Genomic DNA, 24492 nt, shown 5'->3' on the forward strand with positions numbered 1-24492 from the left:
TCTGCAGTGTGGTCATAGCAATGATTCTACTCCTGGAACCTATTTTCTATAAGCCTTCTTGTTACTCTGACAAATACTTGACTGGAGTATCTTTAAGGGGGTTGAATTCATCTTGGCTCACAGTTTCTGAAGTTTTGGCCCATTTTGATAAGGAGGGTGTGTAGAGCCCACAGATAACCTGGTGGTGGCCAGGAGTTTAAACCATGTCAGTGCTGGCTTCTTTCTTTCTTTGTTCTCTCCTATTCATCTGGGTCCCCGGAACATGGGATGGCTTTCAGGGTGGATGCTGCTACCTTGAAATGCGCTCACAGACATAACTTAGCATGTGCTCTACTCACCTCCTAGGTACTTCTCCATCCAATCAACTTGATAATCAGGATTAACATATACTGTTAAAATACATTGCAGAAGAGACACTTTACTGGCCTACTCATTCTGGGCTAGCAAGTGTGAATTCTGAAAATCCAGTTTCTCACAAAGGTAAATTTAATTAAATACATAAAAATATTCTATATATTTATTTATTTATTTATTGTGGCACATGCCTTTTTTATTGGATCTATATAAAACTCTGTTCTCTGCTACATCAGAATGAACTATTCTCTAGTCATTTTATGGCAGTATGGAATAGCAGATCTTGGCCTTCCTGCAGCTTCGAGGGCTCAGGCTTATGTATACCCTTTAGTAATTCCATCTAGATGGGTTTGGCTCTTCTGCCTCCTTCTGGGTCCTGTGGAGCTTTCTGCTCTGCTCCTCTACTCTCATAATTCCATTTTGTCTGCGTTTCTTCTCCATCTCTTCCATTTGACAAAATATTAATTTGATAGAGAACCCAGTTCTCTGATAAATCCAGAATTGTGAATTTTCATTTTGTTGAGTTTTTTCTCTTGTGTGGATGAAAATGGGACTTTAAAATCCTTTCAATGCCGAACTAGAATAGAGACGGCCCTCTGTTGCATTTTGGTTGTGTCACTGAGTAATACTATGTACCCCCTCACCACACACAGGATACATAGTTTGTGAAATACAGTATCAGTTGGAATGAAATTTCCTTGAGTTCAAGACTTTATTGTGAGTCTACTCAGATGTTAGGCTGGGTATTTTTTGGCCTTTATATATAATGCTTACAGAAGTGAAATCTAATGTTATCACATATATAATTGATAATAAAGATTATCATGAATTTCTTTTGGTAAGATTGTGACGATGGAATGATCATTAGCTCAATTCAGAGAAAAATTATGAAAACCAGAAGTTCAGCTCCCTTTAGTGTTGTGATCTCTCAGCCCTCAGTGTGATCTCTCAGCCCTCAGTGTGTGAGCTCTCATTCCTTAGTGTTGGGAGTTCTCTTTTCTTTTTTGCTGTTTTGAGACAGGGTTTTTTCTGTGTAGCTTTGTTTTGTTTTTTCTTTTCTTTTGGTTTTTCTAGACAGGGCCTGCCTCTGCCTCCCAAGTGCTGCGATTAAAGGCGTGCACCACCACTGCCTGGCCAGAGTGTACTCATTTCTTAAGCAACCCTTTGTGCTGTCAGCCATCAGTATTGCCATTTCCTACTGGCACTAGTTCAGCTAAGAGAACTGCTCACTTCTAGATTGAAAGAGTGAAAAGGCAGGGTAAAACCATCACACTAAGGATTTGTTTGGGCTGCTTCTGCAGCATGGGGGAGCTAGCATACAGGGCAGAGTCTTCCCAGACTGACTCAGTGAGGACATGAGGATTTAAGCTTATGTAGGCAAAAGGACCAGGCTAGTAAAGGCCAGAGTTCACTGTTGACTAAAGAGGAATTTCTGCTTCCACCCTGATTGCTGTTTACATGGAGCACCAGGTTTCTCACTTGACACAAGCCTGCTCATGCCTGTTAGGTCCACCAGCATGTGAGGGATGAGTCAGAGGCTGGAGGGAAACTAGTAAGTCAGGAAGGAAGCTGGTGATAGCAGATATGGCAGATCTAGAGCATCGCCTCTACCACTGAGTGGACTGCTGTGGCGGCAGCAGCAATATGAAGACAGTGTGGTACACAAAGTCATGGTGGTCAAAGGGCAGACGCAGCCTGAGGGACCGTGGTGTTGCTGCAGCCTGCAGAAGTGGTAGGTGTGTGTCATTCCACCTTCTACCACATCTAACCTCCGAGATCAGCAGACCAGTGCGGTTGCCAGCCTCCAACCTGGGCTGGAGGGGCATGTGTAGGTTACCTTAGTGTCCACTCAGGCTGCAGAAAATCAGCAACGAAACTAACCATGCCCGAGAAAAGGACATTTAAACAAGAATTTTCACAAAACCCAGCTAATCAACAAATAAGAAAAAAGGAAGAAGGCTACCCAAACAAACAAAAGAACGTGCTAGCTGTAGGGAGGGCTAAACCTTTGCTGCTCTGTCTCAGAACTGGAGTTGTGTCATGCTGGCTATAAGGTAAGCTACATTGTGAAACCCTTTTCTTTATTATAGGAAATGATGTGACTTCTGATAACCTAGTATACTGCAGTTAATGAAGTGTTGCTCTTTAGTGTTCTCTGTCTCTCTCCCTCCCTCCCTCCCTTCTAGGGAGCATAGAAATGAATGTTGGTTTTCATTTGTACTTATTTTCTTACTCCCTCCTCTTTCTTTTCCCATTGCTTTAGTTGTGGTGCTGTCATTACTTCTCTGTGTGTTATTAAAGCTCTTATTTCCGTTTTGGAATAGTTTGTAGTTAGTTTAAGTTAACTGTACTCCAGTTACTCTGCCTTAATAGCACATGGCCTCAGGAAAGAGCTGGAGTATAGTAGGGCTTTAGGTTCTATGCTGTTCCCTAATCCACACTTACTCTATAGGCTTCTCTTGACCAGGGTTTAAATTATTCATTTCTTGGCTTGTCCATAATAAATTATTTGTTTCAGACATGCTTTGTCTTGTTGCCCTTTATGCTTTATGGTTCCTCTGAGTTCTGTTTGCTATTTTAGTATGAGCTCATGTCAGACTATCAGAAATTTACTGTATCTAGAAAGGTTTGCTGAAAGAGTATCATACTGCTAAGCTTTAAAATTAATTGTCTCTGTATCTACCTACACTTTCATTATTTAAATTAGATTTTGGAAGATAGCTCAGTGGTTAAGAGCAGTGCTGCTCTTTCAGAAGACCCGGGTTCAATTCCCAGCTCCCACATGGCAGCTCATAACTGTCTGTAACTCCTGTACCAGAGGATCTGACACCCTCTTGCAGACATACATGCAGGCAAAACACCAATGTACATAAAAAAATAAATTACTAAAAATTATAAAAAAAGATTTTTCATTAGGAAAATATACTTAATTCTTTAGAATTACAAAAGTTTGGGAGTTTATCAACTTTCTATCAGAAATTCATCTTTGTGTAACACTGATGATTATACTGTAGAATATCATTTTTACAATTAATTATCAGAATATGATGATTTGGGCAGGCCAATAACTAACCTTACTTTGTGTTTTTATTTACAAATTAGGCCTATATCTATTTTTTTCCATCTTACTAACTCATACAAGTGCCAGTCTTTAAATAGTAAGTAACTCACAGATCAACTTTCCCCTTGTGTCCTGCATGTTGTCAGTGCCTGGTAATGTTCAGTTCCCTTTAATAAGGAACCCTTGGCAGACATCCCTTTTTTAGGGTTCGAACCTGTTCCAGAATATATGAGAGATGCTCTTAAGTTTTTTCACTTCTTTTGAAGGATAGGCCTATAGATGTTTTTATTTCTGAAGATATTTAATATTTATATCTTTGAATTTATAATTCTTATGGGTATTGTTTATACTAAGAATTTGTACAGATCATTGTTATTTTCTCTTTTGTCTCATTTCCCCCAACACTTGGTTTGATGACTAAATCAATCTAATGAACCATTCTTAGATTGTATTCTTGTTGCTAAATAATGTACTGTTGAAGGCATGAGCAGTGTCTACTCGTCCTCCTAAAGTTGCAATGGTAAATTGAAGTACAGTTCTATCAAAGCTTATTGGGGGTCAGTGAGTTCTTTGGGCTTCCTTATAGAGCCTAGGTGAGGGGTTCCTTACAGAGGTATAGTCTTCCTCCCCTAAAAGGCTGCACCTTGATAGCTTTTTAACAGTAGACAGGATGGCCTTTTCATGGTGATATAGAGTGAGCCCCCTCTCCTTGTCTTCCCTGGCCTAACTCCAGCTCTTTCCTGAGGTCATGTGCAGAGTTGTATATAACAAGTAATAGGAGGGCCTTGTGACCCTCCCCGTTTTTCCATGAGGGTGGATATAGACAGTAAACAAGCCCAGCTGGGATAATCATTTTGCAAGCGGACTCAGATGAACACTCCAAGATGGTCGTTTCTGGGCTCAAATGATAGTCAGCTACAACTCTACTTAAAAAGTAATATTCACTCATGTGTACCTGGAGGCATGATTAAGAGTGTTACAACTGCATTGTCTGTGTACATATATCTTCCATTAAGGAGGAAACAGCTGAACTATATACTGAGAAGAAATGAGTATATCATAGTGTGCTCATAATGGAGCCATGTTTTCCACCAGTGTAATTGGATTGCAACTATATCCACCCATATGGATGAATCTGGAAGAAAATATTGAACAAAAATAGCAAGAAACAGAACATGTATAGTATAATTTAATATAATGTTAAAAGTGAGGCAAATTATATAATATATTAAATAAGAATGAATATTTCTTTAAACTGTTGGAAATAAAAGAAAAGAAAAGAAAACAAGATGCATCCTTCCAGTATAGCTGTTACCTCTGGAGTGGTTGGGCAGGGGGCTGGGGTGGGAGATGGTTAGAAGATGAGGGGACCTACAGGGACTTCACAGATAATGGCCACCTTGTGGTATTTATTTGGTTGACATGTAGAGTGCTTTTGCTTTTCTTTTTTTTTCATTTTAACCCAATTTCATACATCAGTTTTAGATGTATTCAACATCTAAAATACTTTTAGTATAAGTAAAATAAAATTAACATTTAACAATATAGCTTTTGTTTTTCTTTATTTCTTTTCTTGTCAGTTGAGCACCGGTGCTGACTTTAACAAATTCCTCACTTTTAACTGCCATTCATTTTCCCCTTGAATCTTGCTCTAGATTTCATAAATCCTCCAGTCCTTTGAAGAGGGCTTAATAAATAATAGATATTGAACTATAAAATAAATAGATATTCAGGAATTTGAGCATCATTGTTACACCAGAGATAGACTAAAGGTTAGTTTCTACTCAAATTTTTATTTAAAACAAAAACAAAGCCAGACATAGTGGTATAGACCTCTCATCTCTAGTAATGGAAGTCTGAGGAAAGAGGATTGTCAGGAGTTTGAGGCCAGCCTAGTCTATGAAGTAAGTTCCATGCCAGCTAGGGCTAGAGTGGGATTCTGCCTAAGACAACCAACCAACCACAGAAATATAAATAAATAACCGAACAACAACAACAATCCCAGTATTTTATTCTGTTGTGTCTGCTTCTTGGTTGCAGACCAATGCTGACACTGTTGGGTCATACCTGTAGGCTTCAAATAAGTGTGTGAGGATAGAGAGCAAGTGCTTGCTAAGTGCTAACCGTAAGGATGGAGATGTTAGTGAAAGATGCAGGGATCTAGGAAGAAGATAGTAGCAGGATATGGGTTTTAGCTGGAAGTGACAGCAGACAGCCCAGAAGAAGTGCATGCCTGGATGTTCCAGTTGAACTAGGTTAATGGGACAGGGTCAGGTCTGATGCTAGGTCACAGTGCCACAGAGAGGCATTTTCTGAGAGAAAAACTATAAACAGAAGAGGCAGCTAAGAATTGAAGTACAATCTCCTATTCATTAGTTAGGTATAAAGTAAATATCTAGCTTTTGTGAATAATATTTAGTTATGATTGCTATAATCTTAGTATTCAACCAGTGGAAGAAAATATTTTGGCACTCAACTTTGCAGTTTTTATTTTTATTTTTGAAATTATTTATTCATTCAAAAAACACATTTTCTTTTCTAGAACTGTTTCCTAAATGCTATCCAATAAGAAAATAATTATATCTTATTTTGACTATGCATACATTTTCCTTATTGAATTTTAATCAAATTTGGTAACTTTTTTTCAGATCCCATAAATGTTTGTATTCAATGTAAGGTTTCGTATTTAGTACTATGTTTTTAATGTTTTCCGTCCTCACACTTCTGAGGTGAAAGCCCATGGGTGTGGTGCTGGAATGGTAACTGTGATATGAAAGCTGACATCAACAACTCACATATAAAGCTTATGAAATGAGCTGTTTTTTTTCTTAGACTTGCAGCTTACAGTTATTTCAATCTTTTTCACAGACTGAATCAGAACTAAGACAGGAAATAAATGACCTTGTAAAATGGAAGGCTATGGTTGATGAAGAAAATGCCTTCTTGAGGAAAGAATTCAGTGATTTACAGAAGAAATGTAAAGACAAAAGCCAAGAGCTTAAGGTGTGTTGACTTGTGCATGCCTTTACAGTACCTTTGCTTTGAAGTCCCCCTTGAAGTTTGCTAACCCTTGTGGCACAGAAAGTGACAGGCTTGCAGGAAAATTGCCTTAGGCCCTGCTGTACCACACAGCTTTCTCAAATGCAAAAACTCTGATAAAGATGCTTTAAAGCTAAGACTCAGAGCTTTATAACTTACAGATAAATAGTTAATGATGGAAATGGAGCTAAGAAAGTAGGAGTGTGAATATGTGGCTTCTTGTAATTAGATTCTGATGGGACTGGCATTATTAATTGATAAAACCCAGGTCTGGGAGGATATGTCTGTGTGGGTCTCAAAAATAGCTGGGGACAGCATCAAAGGCAGCTTGATCAATTAATGGGCTCTTTGCAAATGTGTACTCATCAAAGCTGTCATCCAGTGAAAAAATATGACCCATCCACCTGCATGAAAAGAGGCCAATAAAGTACACAGGTGACCTTGGCCATCAAATACAGAAGAAGCTGCTCTGAGGAGGAAGCTGCACAGTTTATGTTTGCTGATTAGTTCTCACCTTTTTTTCCATGTTTATCGGCCCTTATGGTCCTGCACTACAGGACACTAAGGAGTTTGTACAGAATAAAGAAGAGCAAAGCAGGCTGTTTATAAAAAACCTGGAGGAGGAAAATGAGAAGTTACGTACACGCTGCACTGACCTGCTAAATGACCTGGAGAAACTGAGGAACCAGGAAGCATATTGGAGAAAAGAAAAACACAGTGCGGATGCGAAAGTAAAGGTATAGGACGAGGACTGAGTCTGTGCTGCTCTTCTGCCTCTAACTTCTTACAGGAAGTCGAGAACATGTTTTTTCTTTAAATAACAAGTTATATATTCAGATCCACCAGTGGGAACTAGCATTAATTTATATTCTTTCACTTAAGACCCATAGCTTTTTAAATATTGATGTCGCAAAGCAGGAAGCTGACTTCAAATAGTTATCCTAAAATGTAATCATTAAAAAATAAAGGCTATTGCTTTTGAAATAAAGTATGTTTTGAGAAATATACTTAGAACCATTGGTTTGACTTTTTAAAATAAAGGCTTACTTTTTCAAAATGATCTAGAATTCATTACAATACATTTTGGAGACTCTTTTCTACTTCCTTTGAAATTAGCATGTAAAGAATCCCCACAAAACAGTTAAAAATACATATGGGTCTATGAAAGTGTTTTCTTTGGCTTAAAGGGAAAAGTAAAATTTTATTAGAAGATAAAAGTCTTTGTATTATTCTCTATAATATTCTCCCATCCATTTTGAGTATCATTTAAAAATAAAACATTCTTCTCTGGCATTCTCTTTGTCGTGAGGTTTTTGTTAATTTATTTTTCCATTACATTTCAAATTTCTCTTTCATCATATATTTTATTGTAAAGGGCAGAAACAAATAAGACTATTGAATATGGAAGTCTTTTGTGTGTGTACACAAGGAAATCTTATCTTAGTGTACATACGCATATATCCATCAAGTATATTTTAGTTGATTATTCGTGCGTATATTTCCATGTTTAAGTAAGTGTGCAGATTTCTGCATGTATATTAATTCCGGAAGAGGGATAAATTGGAGGTTGAGTCTGTCAATTGTGTATATTGTATACTGTTCAACATTCAGTGAACCAATTAGCTATTGGGTAACTGGATCTTTATATAATTTTTAAATTTTTATTATTTTTTCTGAAGTCCAACCTTTGGAAATGTGGTATTTCTATGAGTGTAAGTGTTGCTGCCTTGTGCTCATGTTTACAGTCACCTGGCTGTTCAATTGTTGTTTGCATTTTTTGTGTCATTCAAATAATCAATTCTATGGTTTGCTCTTGCTTTTGGTTGAGGAACATATTTGTACCTTGAATAGAATTAATTGGACTTTCAAAGTTTGTGGATTGATAACAATCTGTAGCTTATTTTCTTCCTTAATCTTCTTAATTTAAGAATTTTATATGATAAAAATGTCCTGCTCTAAAGTATTTGTTTATACCGTATCAGATTCAATTGTTTATTGATTTGAGATTCAGTCTCTCCTTTCAAATTTCCTTGTGTGTATCTGTCTGTTTATAGACTTATTTTTGTAATGTGAGGCGTTATAGTTTTGTAACTTGAGTCAATATTAGGTAGTAAAGCCTACTTCATTCTTTTGGTAAGGCCTTTATGTAGTCCTTCACTAGGATATAATATTAAGAACAATTTTGTTAGTAAATTACATTAAGAAGCAAATGGTTTCATGTTTAATTTAATAATTAATTTGAGAGAATTGTTATTCTACCTCTCAAGAATGTAGAATATAGTATTATAGTAGCCTCTAAATGCTCTTGCTCCACCTTTGTTAATTTGTGCATGGACCTCAGCCGTAAACACTCATAGGTAAGGAGAAGTTACTCATTTTATCTTCTATATATACATCTATTTTCTTTTGTCTTTTGTAAAGTTATAGTGAGATCTTTTTAGGTTAGATAGTAACTGTTTTTAAGCTTCTAAGTAAATTGTTAGGTTCTGTTCTAAATAGCTGTATATGAAGTCTTTTTATTTCTAAATATCTTTGTTAACAATATTGTCTGTATTTTTTGCTGTAGTTACTCTAGTGACAATTGTGAAATGGTATCTCATTGTATGTGTGCTTTTGGGGGCCTTGTTTTTTGTAGCAATCAAGATTGATTCTAGAGCCCTGTGTGTGATAACTAAATGCCCTACTACTGAGTTATATCCCCAGTTCTCATTCTGACTTTAATTTGCATTTTCCTTGTGACTAATGATGTTGAGCATTTTTTCATGTGTTACTGATCATTTGCATATCTTTGGAGAACTGTCTATGCAAATATACTGTTTATAAGTCCCTCATCAGACACAGAATTTGAAACTATTTCATTGAGTTTTTGAACAGATTTTTACTTCCTTGATATATATTTGGTAAATCTAACAGCTACAAAAGTTGTCTTATTATATTGTACCAGTCTGATATTTTGCTACTTTGTTAATACAAACTATCATCTATTGTATTATATATAAGCTAATATATTATATATCCAATATAAGCAGTACTATATCAGTCTTATCTTTTATTACTGCATTTATATAAACTAAGTAGTGAGTATGAGAATAATTTTAAAATACAACATAATGTAGTATTCTCTTTGTCTTGAGTTTTTTGTTTATTTTCCCATTAAATCTCAAATTTTTCTTTTGTTATGTATTTTATTGAAAAGAACAGAAACAAATAAGGCTAGCTTTAGCGTCTTCAATATCTGGGTCTATCCACTCATACTATTGCGAGGTAATGGTATTTCTTTAAACACAGAGACATTTTTCATTTTTTATGACACTTGTCACCTTTTGTTTTTATTGTTACTCTATTTTTTGAGTTATACAAGAAACCAATGTATAATCAAAGATCATGAACACTGGATCCTATCTTTTGAGATTTTTATAGCGTACTATGTTTTATGAGTGTAGTTTTATCCATTCTAAGTTAACTTTTTTATTTGCTCTATTCACTTCTGTATCTTATCCATTCCATCTTGTTGCCCCCTTGTTTCCTCCAAATAATATTTTCTCTGCTTTCATGCGTGCACACGCACATGCACCTAGATTCTCAATAAGAGTGAAAATAAGCCATGTTTTGTCTCACTGATAACGTCTTTATGTGGTGTGGGATACAGGTTCAACTTTATTCACTTACATCTTCCAGTTCTACCTCTTGTTGAAAATAAGTTTTCTTTTCCTTACTAAATTATTTTGGTATCCTTGTTGAATGCCATTTTCTGTCATATGAGTTTATTTCTGGAACTCAGTTCTGTTCCTTTGCTTATACATCTACTCTCATGCCTTTGACACACTGTCTCGAGTACTGTAAATTTGTAACACACTTTGTACCTTGCATGTGTGTGTGTCTGGTTTTTTTCAAAATCTATGCCTAATCTCTTCTATTTGCATGTGAATTTTAGAATCATTGTTTCCATTTCTACAAAACAAGTCAGTTTTCATCAAACGGGAGAAGAAAGACAAAATCTAAAATATATATACAGTTGTGGAATATTAGTTTAAAATACGTTACATTCTTTTATGCTGTGGAATATTTATTTAATGATGCAAATATGTGTTTCATCCTTTTATGTTGCATTTATTTAAGTCTGTAAAGCTATGTTACTTTGCCTGTTTAAAACACCTAATTGGTCTAATAAGGAGCTTTAAGGCCAATAACTAGGCAGGAGAGAGAAATAGGAGGGGCTGCTAGGCAGAGAAAATAAATAGGAGAAATCTAGGTTCATGAGAAGAGAGAAGAACAAGAAAAGAGCTAGGAGTAAGAAAAGAAGGAGAGGAGGAAAATACCAGGAGCTGGCCACCCAGCCACATAACTAGCTGCGGAGTAAAAAGGGAAGAAAGACATATAGAACTAAGAAAGGTGCAAAATCCAAAGGCAAAATGCACAAGAAAAGAAATGGAATAACTTAAGTTAGAAAAGCTGTCTGGAAATGAGCCAAGCTAACACCAGGCATTCATAAGTAAGAATAAATCTCCATGTATTTATTTGGGAACTGGGTGGTAGGCCCCCAAAGAGTAAAAACAACAACTACAGTGCATGATGTATATATTTTTAGTTTTGTTGATCCTTTTTCTTCAGTGCCTCCTGAATTTACTTATAGTCTGTATCTCTCACAAAATTATTTCCATCTCAGTTCTGTTTGGATCTGTTTGTACAGTATATATTTTCCTTCCTTTTATTTTCTATTTGAATATTTGAGTTCTAAGACAATCTTTTGTATATAATATTTTTATATATTTTATTCATCCTGCCAACATTTTTCTTTTGAGTATAAAGTTTAATTCATTTACATTAAGAATAGAGTGACAAGGAAAACTAACTTTTGCATTTTTTGTATATCTTATAAATGTATGATAGTCTGTTTCTCATTGCCTTTGTTTTCTTCCTTGTCAGCGGAGACTGCTCATTTATTTCCTGGCTGCCCAGACCCGAATGACCACACAGAAACTATTAATTTTAACACTGTTTGGCCAATGATTTATGTATATTTTCAGCTAGCTCTTCTATCTTAAATTAACCCATTTTTACTAATCTATGTATTACCACGCGAGTCCAGCAACTAAATGGCCTCTCTATGACTCCACCTACTCTCTCTATATGTCTCCTCCTGCCTGGCTATATTTTTCCTGCCATAGGACATAGCAGCTTCTTTATTAACCAATGGTAATAAAACATATTTATAGCATACAGAGGGCGAATCCCACATCACTTTCTGTGTGTTTAGTTGTTTTCTATAGTGTACATTTTGTTTCATTTTTATGTATGTATATATTTCTATTGGTATTTTCCTTTTGTTTGTCATGAGGACTAGATTTGCCATTTTAAACTTATTCCAGTTTAATTTGGGTTAAAACCATCAGTTGCCAATATCTTATAAGAACTCTGCTATGTAGATCTGTTGCTATGCTGTTCTAGTAAGTGGTTATATTTTCACGTGGGTTTATTTGTCTTTTTTTAACATGGAACTTTTCAAGATTTTATTCAGTCATGTTTTTCATCAAATTTCAGAAGCTTTTGTGCAACATTTGTTTTTTGCCCCCTTTCTCCTTATTGTTTTCCTTAAAGTTTCATCTACATGTAGACTCTCACCAGTCCACCCCAACTCTCCCCTCTATTCTTCCTAGATATCACCCAAAGTATCCCCCATGTCTCTTGTCCACTTACAAGACCTTTTTAATTTTTAATTTTTATTTTATTGGTGGTGCACGCCTTTAATCTCAGCACTCTGGAGGCAGAGGCAGGCGGATCTCTGTGATCTACAGCGCTAGTTCCAGGACAGGCTCCAAAGCCACAGAGAAACCCTGTCTCAAAAAACCAAAAAAAATCTATTTTAATGCTGCCTTCTGGAATGTTCACTGATGTTATTGACTTGATCTTGTTCAGGTCTTGTAGGTACAGTAAATTCTATAGTACAACAGCCGTGGCATGTCCAGAAGACCTTTTTTTTACAGGACTTCTTTTTATTCTTTACCTCTGACATTATTTTGGATCCCTTTCATGATGTATCCTTTTTCTTGGGTAGGAGGTGGGGAACAAGCAGTCAACAGTTCTGAGTCTCAAAATGTATTTGGCCAAGGTTGAGAGCAGTATTCATTTATAGGTATAAACAAAGTAACTAGAAGGAAGTTGGACAATAAATTCATTTAGCAAAATAATGGTAATAATTTACCAGTCAATTTCCTACTGAGATTTCATATTGTGTTGACATCCTTGATGGTGTCCCCCTCTAGCCTCAGTGATTTTTATTTTTTCTTATTCTGATAGTTTTATGAATTTTCTTTTGCCTGCTCTGTTTGTTCTTAACCCATACAGGTAGTGTGTGTGTGTGTGTGTGTGTGTGTGTGTGTGTGTGTGTGTGTGTATTCTCTTGAATTTCTGGTTGATTCCATTTAGTACCCTCTCTTTATATTCTTTTGGTTTATACATGCAGGTTTGTTTTGTCCATATTTTTCTTTTGCTCTTGGTCATCTTCATGATACGTATTTTAGGATTATTGTCTGGTAAGTGTAGCTTATGGAATTCCTCAGGTGTGATGTATCAGTATCTTGCTCCTTTCAAGAGACTCATGCTTTCCTGCTTCTCGGGGTGTGTTGTGGTTTGAAAGAAAATGTCCCCCAAAGGGAGTGGCACTATTAGGAGCTTTGGCCTTTTTGGAGGAAGTGTGTCACTGTAGAGAACTTGAGGTCTCTTTTCTCAAGCTTCACTCAGCATGACCCAATCAGTTGACTTCCTGTTGCCTGCAAGATGTCGCACTCTGAGCTCCAGCAGCACCATGCCTGCATGTGTCTCTCACAGCAAAAGAAACCCTAACTAAGACAGTGTGTCTTAGATAGTGTTGTAAGTCCACATTTACAGTTGTAACTGGTAGCACCCGAGTAATATTCTGCCCCAGCTTGAGGGTTTGCTTTTTGTTAATTGTTGAAATGGTCCATTTCTTTAGTTATTTTTCCAGTCAGTCTACAAAGGCCAGATTCCTTGCTCCATTCTGTCACTGAAATCTCTGTCACTGAAATCAGCTTGTATTCAGCTCTTGGCTGGATGTGGTCGTACAACCCTGTGATTCCAGTGCTCAGGAGGGTGATCTGTTGGGACTGGGCTCCACAAATGCTTGGTGTGGTTTTGTGTAATGGTCTCTATTGCAAAGAGAAGTTTCTTTGATAGGGAGTATCTCAGTTACTTTTCTATTGGTGTGACAACACAACATGGCAAAAAAAAAAAAACCTTACAAAATCATTTAGTTGGGACTCATGGTTCCAGAATGTTAAAGTTCATCACCATCATGGTGGGGAGTGTGGCAGCAGGTAGGCAGGCAATAGAGCAGAAGCTGAGAGCTTACCTACAAGCATGACACACACACACACACACACACACACACACACACACACGGGGGGGGAGGAAAATGGAGAGAAAGCTAACTTTTTAAACCTCAAAGCCCACTCCTAATGACACACCTCCTAACCCCTCCCAAGCTGTTCCACTAACTGGGGAACAAGCATTCAAATATTTAATTTTATGGTGCCATTTTCATTTAAGACAGAACAAGGGGTAAGGGCTACAAATATTTATATATTAGTTAAGAATTGTGCTGGTTTAATATATGATGGTGGTATGTTTCTCTCTAAACTTCATGACTTCATTAGCCATGGTGGTTGGTTAGGTTTCCAATACAAGACATGATTTCCATCTTGTTGAGCAGGTCTGAAGTTTAATTTGTTAACTACTGGTCCTGCCAAGGTATTCATGCCACTACTGCACCCTTAGACTTATCCTACCATGGTGGTCATTGATAGGGTTCATAGTTATCTTAGCTGGTAGGACTGCTAATTGCTTCCCCACTCTGGAAGCTTCCATGGCACCCTTTGTGACACTGAAAATTAATTCTCAGGGAGGATGCTTTTAGGTCAGTTCCCGCTCAGGGGCATTGGCCCTGCTTGTGCAATGCAGTACTGATTAGTGCCTTACCTTCCACCTCTGGAGGGCACCCAAGGGCAGTAGCCATAGTTCATAATGATGTGGGAATCTCTTGGACAGTCCTAACAACTCAAAAGAGGCTTCTTGTGCCTAGTGCTGGAGGTTTTTGTTAGATGGTTTTGGCCCAGTATGGAAAATTTCATTTAAACTACATATGTACATTCATATATTACATTGCAAGCATTATAGGTATTTTAGGAAGATTCCTAAGATAATAAATGGTGTGATTCCTTTTGATTTTTTAAGGTAACCTTACTAGTATTTTATACTCCTCTCCCTTTTTATGTATTTATCTCCCTCTATTTCCTAATTAGAGATCCCTGATTTTCCCATTTCCATTAGAACACTTGTGCCCTACTCTTCCCCCTTTGTACATGGTGAAGATGAGGGTCCACTTCATCTTTCTGTGCACATACAGCCTTCCCAAATATGCTGCTTGAGAAGACTGCCCTTTCCTCACCAAGGAGTGTTGATATCCTTGCCAGAAGTAATTTTATACTAAGGGGTGTTCTACCCTCTTCTATTCTGATGGGGATGACCTGTATGCCGGTCTATTGTCATTTTTGCATGCTGTAACTTTTTAATACAGTTTGAAGTGAGGAAATAGGAGTCCTCAAGCAATTTTATTCTTTTTTTCAGAATTGGCTTGGTTATTTAGGGCACTATAATATTCCATGGGATATTTTAGAAAATGTTTTAAAGCTCTGGGAAATTTTTTTTTAATTTTTATTTTTTTGAGAAAAGGAAAAAAAAGTTTCCGTCTCCTCCCAGCCTCCCATTTCCCACCCCCTCCTCCCACCCTTTTCCCCCTCCTCCCACCCTTCTCCCCCTCCCCCAAACTCCTCTCCTCCTCCCTCTCCAGTCCAAAGAGCAGTCAGGGTTCCCTGCCCTGTGGAAAGTCCAAGGTCCCCCCCCCCCTCCGTCCATGTCTAGGAAGGTGAACATCCAAACTGGCTAGGCTCCCACAAAGCCAGAACATGAAGTAGGGTCAAAACCCTGTGCCATTGTCCTTGGGTTCTCATCAGCCCTCATTGTTCGCCATGTTCAGAGTCCGGTTTTATCCCATGCTTTTTCAGTCCCTGTCCAGCTGGCCTTGGTGAGCTCCCACTAGATCAGCCCCACTTTCTCAGTGGGTGGGTGCACCCTTCATGGTCCTGACTTCTTTGCTCATGTTCTCCCTCCTTCCGCTCCTCATTGGGACCTTGGGAGCTCGGTCCAGTGCTCCAGTGTGGGTCTCTGTCTCTATCTCCATCCATCCCAGATAAAGGTTCTATGGTGATATGCAAGATATTCGTCAGTATTGCTATAGGATAGGGTCATTTCAGGTTCCCTATCCCCAGCTGCCCAAGGAACTAACTGGGGACATCATCATGGGCTCCTGGGAGCCACTCTAGGTTCAAGTCTCTTGCCAATCCTAAGGTGGCTCCCTTAACTAAGAATTGTGCTTCTGTGCTTCCCTATCCAACCTTCCTTTATCCCAATCATCCTTTTTCCCCAAGTTCCCCCTATCCTCCCCTTCTCACTTTTCTCTTTCCATCTTCCCTTACCCCCATCCCACCCCACCCCCAAAATCCCAATTTTCTCCCTGGCAATTTTGTCTACTTAGCTCTGGGAATTTTGATGGGGTTCTGTAATTGCTTTGGGTAGTGTTGATATTGTATTAAGTCATTCGCCCTAGTAATACGGATGTCTTTCAGTTTCTTAGTGTCTTTAATTTTCTTCAACTATATTGTAGAGTTTAGTGTATAAGTCTTTTATCTTCTGAAAGATGATATAAACTATTCAAACTTTATTTGTGGGTTTTGTTTGTTTGTTTGTGTATGTGCTTATTCTGTAGCATTTGTGTTTGAAACCAGGGCCTCTCACTTTGCGAGACAAGCATTCCCCTACTAAGATAATTATTTAGCACTCTTTTTACTTTTTATTTTGAGACTGTGTAGCTCAGGTGGACCTTAAATGTGTGAGTCTCCTCCCTCTGCTTCCCAAGTAGGAGGGATTACATACCTTACCACTAGGCTGACAAAGATTAGATTTTTTTCTAAGCATTTTTATGATTTTATTGTAAATAAATTTATTTTTCAATTTATTTTTCTGATTACTAATTATTAATTTACAGAAATGTAACCAATTTTTGGTTGAATATTTTTGCATGCATATGTATGTGTAACACACACATGAATGGGTGTTCGCATGTTTGCGGGTACACATCTAAGTGTGAATTCACATGAGCATGTATGCTTGTGTGAGGAGGCCTAGGGTTGATGTTGGTATTTTCCTCTGTTGTTCTCTACTTATATATTGAGGTAGGGTGAAGAGTGAATCTAATTAGTATTAATCAATATCTAGAGTCAGATATTAAGTCGAAAGCTAAAAGATCAGAGAAGCAGAGCACCTAGCTACCAGAGACTTCTGACCTCTACAAAATCTCAGACTGAATGGGGACGATCCTGTCTCTGACTGGCCGGGCAGTGGTGGTACGTGCCTTTAATTCCTGTACTTGGGAGACAGGGGCAGGCAGATTTCTGTGAGTTCAAGGCCAGCCTGGTTTACAAGAGTGTCAGGGACCAGCCTCAACAAAAACACCACTTGCCAGGGTAGGGGTGTGGGGATTAGAAATATAAGTAAAGAGTACAAAGGCACAAAAATAATAAAACAGAAAACACAGAGAGGTACTGGGAGGGAGTTCCAATGAAATTGAAATCACCCACATTCAATTTCCAATTGCTTAAAATCCCATGACCCCAAGAGGTAGGAGTAAGATAAAAAACTAAGTTTCAACTCTCTGACCTTAGGTCAAGGTGGAAATAGGCTCACATTTTTGGGTCTCCACACAAGAGCTAGTTCCAGGACAGGCCCCAAAGCTACAGAGAAACCCTGTCTTGAAAAACAAAACAAAACAAAACAACAACAAAAAAAAAAGACTCCTCAGACTAAATGGGTGAAACCCACCTTCCATTTCTGTCTGTACCTCCCTAGTGCAAAGGCATGAGATCCCAAATGCTGGGATCAAAGTATGAGTCACCACTGCTGCTCTGTTTCTCTTTTAGACTGCTTCAATCTCAGGAAGCCCAGGGTGACATTTCTTCCTTTATTTTATCTCCTTGGCTAAGTTTTAGGAGGCAACCTTGTATACTTAAACAAAAAAAAAATCACCAAGTGCAGCCCACGTTCTAGGGTTGGTATATCTGAAGCGTCTCATTATGGGCCATTTTGAAAGTAGATGCTTCACACATAATTTTTTAGTAAAATAATCATAACTTTCCGTGGTGCTTTTTCTTAGACATTTCACTTTTTTTCTTATATATATCATTTAAATATTATATCTTTACACAGAAATGTGTAAATAAAGACATTATAATTTCCTACTAGTCTCTCCTTGTAATTTTTTTTTACATAAATAGGGAGAACAGGAGATGTGGAAATGAAATTGGAGAGGAGCTGCTTACCAGCAAGTGGGAAATTATCAGTGAAAACCTTTTCTTCTTTCAGAAGTGAAAGATTTAGACGCTGATGAGCTGATTTGCAGAGGAACTGTTGTCTTGTTTCATCAATAGGTGTGAGATTCCTAGGAGTGGTGTAGTCAGTCTTGTCAAAGTCTCCCATGTTAGAACCGAATGTGTGGTGAGAAACGCATTTATGACGCTCTTAGAAACTGCTAACACTGTAACCTTTGACTAGGACAGCACAAATAGTAGCATAAGGTCAATAGCGTTTTATTTAGGGGAAAAGTTTGTTCTTGTCTATGACTGAAGTTAGCTTAAGGAAATTCCAGAATATTGGCAGCTATTGCAATCTCCATTAGATCCTTCCCAATTCTTTAGGGATCGTAGTCTAAAGAGGTAATTACTGGGGGCTTAAACATGTTCAGCCCACAAATGTATCGTTAGCTGTCTGAATGAGTTGAAGTTTGTTGTAAATGTTAGGAATGGAAGAATTTGTTGAGCATGTGTCTGACACCAGCATAATTGAGAAATACCAAGTGTAAAACATGGCTTTCATGAAATTTGTATTAGTAGTGACACGTATAAATGCACAAGCAACAAAACTTCATCTTTGTTACACAGTGATAAGTAGGATGGAGAGAAATATGACAAGAAAAATGTTTATGGCTTAGATTGGGGGGTTTTCTATTTAATTAGAGTAGTACCAATGACATTAAAAAGAACATTTTTCCAACAAAAACAATATACTTTCTCAAATTTTAGTATAATTAATTTGACTGCCTCTGGGTCTGTTTCTGTTTCTATATCCTATTTGATTAGTCCTGTTTTAGGATTGAGTTTTAAATTTCAAATAGGAAGAGTTCCTAGCCTTTGTGGCTTACCTTGGTGTTATGGCTGGCATGATGTTTTAGTTCTAGAATACCAATTCCAATAAAAAAACATTGCGATTATTTACATATCTATATTTGTAGATAAATGTAGAGACAACTGGTATTTGAAAAAGACAATTGTTATGCTTATAATAATGATTCTCTGCTTTCATTATGGCAGACATCTTTCTTTAGGTCATATTTTCTTTTATTCAATAAGGCTTTGTAAGTATATTACACATAAGTCATAAGATTTATTTTTGCCAATTTGTTTTGCTGGTATCATAAATATTGAGTTATGTGGAAAAACAAACATGTTTGCATAATAAACTTTTATTCTGTTAAAAAGCTCTTATTAGTTCATAGTATTTATACACTGTATTTTTGTGTGTAATATCATACTAACAATCAATAAAAATGCACCATTTCACACATAATATGTATGTGTTTAATATCTTGTTTTGTACTCTCTTCTCTTTTTGAACTGTTTAAACCCTTAAACAACCTTAAATATAAACCAAGTTTATTTTTAATTTTTAGAAACACTTTTACTATTAATTGTAATGCTTACTGATTTTTGGATCAAATTATGAAGTGTTCTTTGTGTCATTATTTGCCTAGCAGCTAAACATTCAGTGAATCTGTATAGCTCAGTTCCTAGCATGTTTGCCTAGCATACAAAGCACTGGGTTCAGTTCCCAGAAATCTACAGATCTCAGCATTTGGGAAGAGCTGTCAGGAGGTCAGAAGGAACTTCATGGTTATCCTGTGCTACATACCCTGAGCTCACAAACAGGAAAAAGTGATTCCCCATTATTGTTGGGTTGTTTTAGAATGCTTTTATTTAAGTGTATTTTATTTATTTGTTTGTTTGTTTATTTTTATTGACAGTAGATTTGACAGGGGGTGATGGGTGGAGAGATGACTCAGCCTTTAAGAGCCCTGGCTGTTCCTTCAAAGGACCTGTGTTTAAGTCCCAGAATCCACATGTAATTCCAGTTTCAGGAGACCTGATCCTTCTTCAGGCCTCTGTCCATACTGCATGCATATTGTATACTTAAATACATGCTGGCAGAACATTCATACACAAAATTAAAAACTAAAAATCTAAAAAAGGAGAAGAAAAGAGATTTTTTTCATATAATATATTCCAATTACAGTTTCCTCTCCTTCAAGCCCTTCCAGTTTTTTCCCACCTCCTTTTGCATCCAGATCCACTCCCTTTCTGTCTCTCATTAGAAATCAAACAAATCTCTAAGGGTTTATAATGTAATAGATAGTTAACCTGGCCAACAACTCAACTAGATGTAACCTATTCTTCCGATACTGGAAACTTCATTTGTGGACAAAAGATGTCCCAGATGGTGCTCTGTCTTCTCCATCATTTGGCAATTTCATTTAGATCCCCTTCCCATATGAATATATTTTAGGAAGCTTCTACCGTATTAGGATTACATGCTGTCTCTCTCTAATGGCCCTTAATTTCAGCTGTCTTTCCCTGTATTCCCTCCCTTGTCCCCCTCTTCCCTTGCCTCCCTTCTTGATATTCCAGTTTCAGTCCTGATCCTACCCTTGTCTTTCCATAACTATCTATTCTATTTCTTTTTCCTAGGGCAACGTATCTGTTTCATCTAGTCCCATATTCTATGCCTAACCTCTGTGGTTATATGGGTTGTAGCTGGCTTATCAACTACTTAACTAGTATGCAGATTGTCTAGTAAAAACATTGCCTTTCTGAGTCTGGGTTACTTCATGATGGTTTTTTCTAGTTCCATTCATTTACCTGTGAATTTCATGATTTCAGTTTTTTAATGCCCAAATAATTCTATTGTGTAAATGTACCAAATTTTCTTTATCTATTCATCACAGATGTTGAGGGATGTCTAGGTTGTTTCCAGTTTCTGGCTATTATGAGTAGAGCATAAATGAACATGATTGAGAAAGTATCTCTGTGGTAGGATGAAGCATCTCTTCTAGAAGTGTCTCTCTGTGTCCTTACATACTATATATACAGCATCCCCACCCTTTTATTCTTTCTTGAACATTCGATTTTCTAAGGGTGATTAAGTAGGAACATTTGCTGTCACCTACTTCCACTCCGACGTTCATTTGTCATGTCACTTTTGCACAATTTTGATGTTCAATGCCTCCAGTTTGAAGTAGACCTTTATTCAATTCACGAAAGCTTTTATTGCCCTCTCATACCTACCATGAGTCAGGTTGAAAATTGAGCTTGGCACCTTTGTCCTGATGCTACCAATGAACTTGGATACTTACCCCGGGCCTCTGGGCCAGAATGCAAATCTCTTCATTTTTTTTTATCTGTTACAGACCTTTCACTGCATTTTGTCTTCAGCACCTGTCTGGCTTACCCCCAAAGAGAGCAAGCAGAGCACAGAGATAAACTTGTTCTGCTTAGGGCGTGTGTCAGGTCCTTGTCCTTTCTCCCACATGAAAGACCCAACTTCCTCTTTCTCCTCTTTATCCTCTTTTTCCCTTCTTGACTTTTTCTTTCCTTTTATCATCTTTGTATGTGTGCATATGTTATTCATTTTTGTGTAAATAAAGGGGAATTTCTAGTTCTTAACCTAAAGCCTGATGATCAATTATATAAATAATGAATAACTGGTGTTAATATGGGCAGACTCCATTTAGACATAATTGTTTCTTCATAATACTAATTAAAATTAATTTTCTGAACTTAAAATACATATAAATTTTAAAAATAGTTACAAAATGAGAACTTTAGAAAATTGTTGGGAAGAAAAGGTGAGTTTTAGAGAATGTTAGTTGAAAGTTTTAATACTATCAAGAGAACAAAGCATAACCTCACTCATAAATATTGGAAAATTATTTTGTTTTCTTTGCAGTGCTCACTAATTTATGTTTGTACATTTAAAACAGGGACCAAATAAAACTATAACTGTCATTTATTCTTTATGTTTAAATGTTTTTTAATTTAACAAATTTTATTGTATGATTTATTTTAATTTCAATAGTAAACTTTGTGTAGTTTTTACAGTTTGTTTTGCCTTGTTGATTTTTTTTTTCATGACAGGTTTTCTCTGTAACAGCCCTAGCTGTTATGGAACTGGATCTGTAAATCAGGCTGGCTTTGACATCACAGGCCTCCTGCCTCTCCCTACTGCCTGGATTAAAGGCATGTGCCACCGCCTAGCCTAAGTTCTTGAATTTTATACCATGAAATTTTTTAAGTTCCCCCAAAAAATTCTATGACTAATATAAGTTACTGCTTTTTGTGAATTTTTTCACCTAAACTTCTTCAAAATTGTCGTTTTCCTTGATCTGCTATTTTTTTATTTTGAAATTATTTTAAAAGTTGATATTCAAATCTGTTAAAATTTGATTATTGTGGAAAACCTAAATATAGTTTTTGTAAGAACAGTACTAACTTTTACCTACATCTTATAGAATAACTATGATATACTTTTGTCTATTATATTGTAACACAAGTGCTCTAATTTTAGGCTTTTGAAGACAATTTAATTGAAGCAAATAAAGAAATTGAATTATCACGGAGTAAATATAATGCTCTGTCACTACAGTTGAACAACAAGCAAACTGAACTTCTCCAAAAAGACATGGATATTACACTGGTCAGGCAAGTCTATTTAGTTTTCAATATCATCAGAATATCATTAGTCTTGAGTATGACACCATTTGTGTTTATTGTTAATACTTCCAAACAATAACAGGATGTCTTCCGTAGGTACGTTTGTCTGTGCAGTGAAAATCTGGAATTCTGTAAACTAAAGTGGTACCAGTTACCAGCTAGGTGCTCCCCGTTAGTAAGATCATGACTTGGTTTCTAACCGGAATAGTGCACTTACTCTTTGTTTTCTGGACTTCTTAATATGCCCAGTAAACTTTGCTTAATATTAAGTACTTGGAATATTGCCTTTGTCAAAACGCCATGGTGGCTGCAGTATGAGGTGGCTTGTTCACATCTCTGTTGCTGACTAGGAACCAGAGAACACCAAACTGGATCTGGTACTAGGGTACAACCCACAAGCCTCCTGTCCCCATGGCTCCATGTCTGCCTGCTAGGCCCCATGTCTAGAGGGGTCTATAACCTCACAAAATAGCACCACCAGCCAGGAAATAACTGTTCAAAAATATGAGTTTGTGAGGGGTGCTTCACATTCAGAGTAAAACATAAACCACCTGTTTTAAATAAGTCCTGTTATTTTCCTTCCTTTGTTTTCGTATAAAGGTGGGTCAGGACAAATTCATTCCTTCCCAGTTGTCCATAGGTATTTTTATTTTAAACTTTTCACTTAGTTAGAGAGAGAGATTGTGTGTGCGCACACACACCCCAGGTCATTTCCTGCTTGCTAGAGGAACGGTTGTAAAAGCAGTGTATGAGGTAGCACAAAAGTGCACTCTTCTTCATGTCAACTTTTACTCCTCATGTGTCTCATAGTAACGTGAGTGTCTCCCTTCTCTAGATTGTGTTTGTTATGACTGAAGATACATATATTTAAAACTTTAATGTAAATAATTTTTGTATATATCAATCTTGCTCTCTTATTAAAAGATGATATATTTGAATATTGGAGAAGAAATAAGTTTTTGCTTTCCTTGTGTACTGTTATTATTTAACTTCATCATGCCTCTTCTACAGATACAATATTTATTTATGTAGGTCTCTTGGCCAGCAGGCTCTCACTAACCTCAATGGATATACTATTGTTTATTTCCTTTGTTAAAATTTCTGATCTAGCAATAGAAAACAGCATAGTCACAATGGACTTCTACTGTGTGTCTTTCTTTACTACATTTCCTAGAGGCACTGTGAAGCTCCTTTTCTCCTCTCCCTAATGTTTGGACTTTCTCCTCTCCCTACATGTTTCCACTTGTAGTCATAGGAAGGTAGATGATGTACATGGTTATTCATGTGGGTTGGGAATGACTGAGAACATTCTTGTCTTAAATGTCTAAACAACAGAGCTTATTTTCTCTGAACTAATTTTCATTAGTCTTCAACAACTGTTTACATACTTCTTTATTTAAAAATCTTTCCATATATATAAATGACAAGTTTGAAGCTATAGATAAGGAAAATTCCACTTAAAATTCAATCTTCAAAATATATAAAATAAAATGTATTTTGGTGATATATGTTTCTATATAAGATAGGTGTTCTAACAAACTAAGTGGTGGAGCCTCAAACATATGTCTCTATAAATATTCTTTCTGTCAAAATAGAATATCCAAATAATTTATAGTTTTTTTTGTTGTTGTGCTGTTTTTTTATTGTGTTTTCAATGGAGAAATACATCATCTGTTTACAAAATAGCTCTTGAAAAATACAAGGAGTACAGATACTATAAAACAAAGCAAACTCCAGTCATGAGACACTACTTATGTCATGCGAAAGCAACAGTCTGATCTCCAGGTTATGAAAACTAGAATTAAAAGTCACTATACAGAAAAGATCCACGTCTCCAGCCTGGTGAAACTTGGATGCAGTTACATGGAACGTTTATTAAACTGAATTTTTCCCAATGTGTAAACAAAACGACAAGACTAAATCTGTGCCTGGTGATGTCAATCTAACTCTGAAGCTACACACACAGACACCATTACACGTCACCTGTTAGCAGACCGTCTTCTTTACTCAAGTGGTGGAGGAAGGGCAAGGTGACTGGACTTCTGATCAAGTGCTGATGAGCCCAAGTAAGGGAGGTCACCAAAAACC

General features: G+C 36.9%; 1 protein-coding gene across 6 annotated transcripts in view; it reads left to right on the forward strand.

Moving 5' to 3' along the window:
• The window catches only part of Cntln (centlein), a 248432-nt gene that overhangs the window by 74559 nt on the left and 149381 nt on the right, over positions 1 to 24492 (forward strand). For all 6 annotated transcript variants that reach the window (XM_075945721.1, XM_075945722.1, XM_075945720.1 and 3 more), the window contains exons 4-6: positions 6284 to 6418; positions 7012 to 7191; positions 22259 to 22396. In XM_075945721.1, coding sequence (XP_075801836.1) covers positions 6284 to 6418; positions 7012 to 7191; positions 22259 to 22396 — 453 coding nt within the window. The remainder of the gene's footprint in view (positions 1 to 6283; positions 6419 to 7011; positions 7192 to 22258; positions 22397 to 24492) is intronic.

This window comes from Microtus pennsylvanicus, chromosome 13, assembly GCF_037038515.1.
Source record: "Microtus pennsylvanicus isolate mMicPen1 chromosome 13, mMicPen1.hap1, whole genome shotgun sequence".
Lineage (NCBI taxonomy): Eukaryota > Metazoa > Chordata > Mammalia > Rodentia > Cricetidae > Microtus > Microtus pennsylvanicus.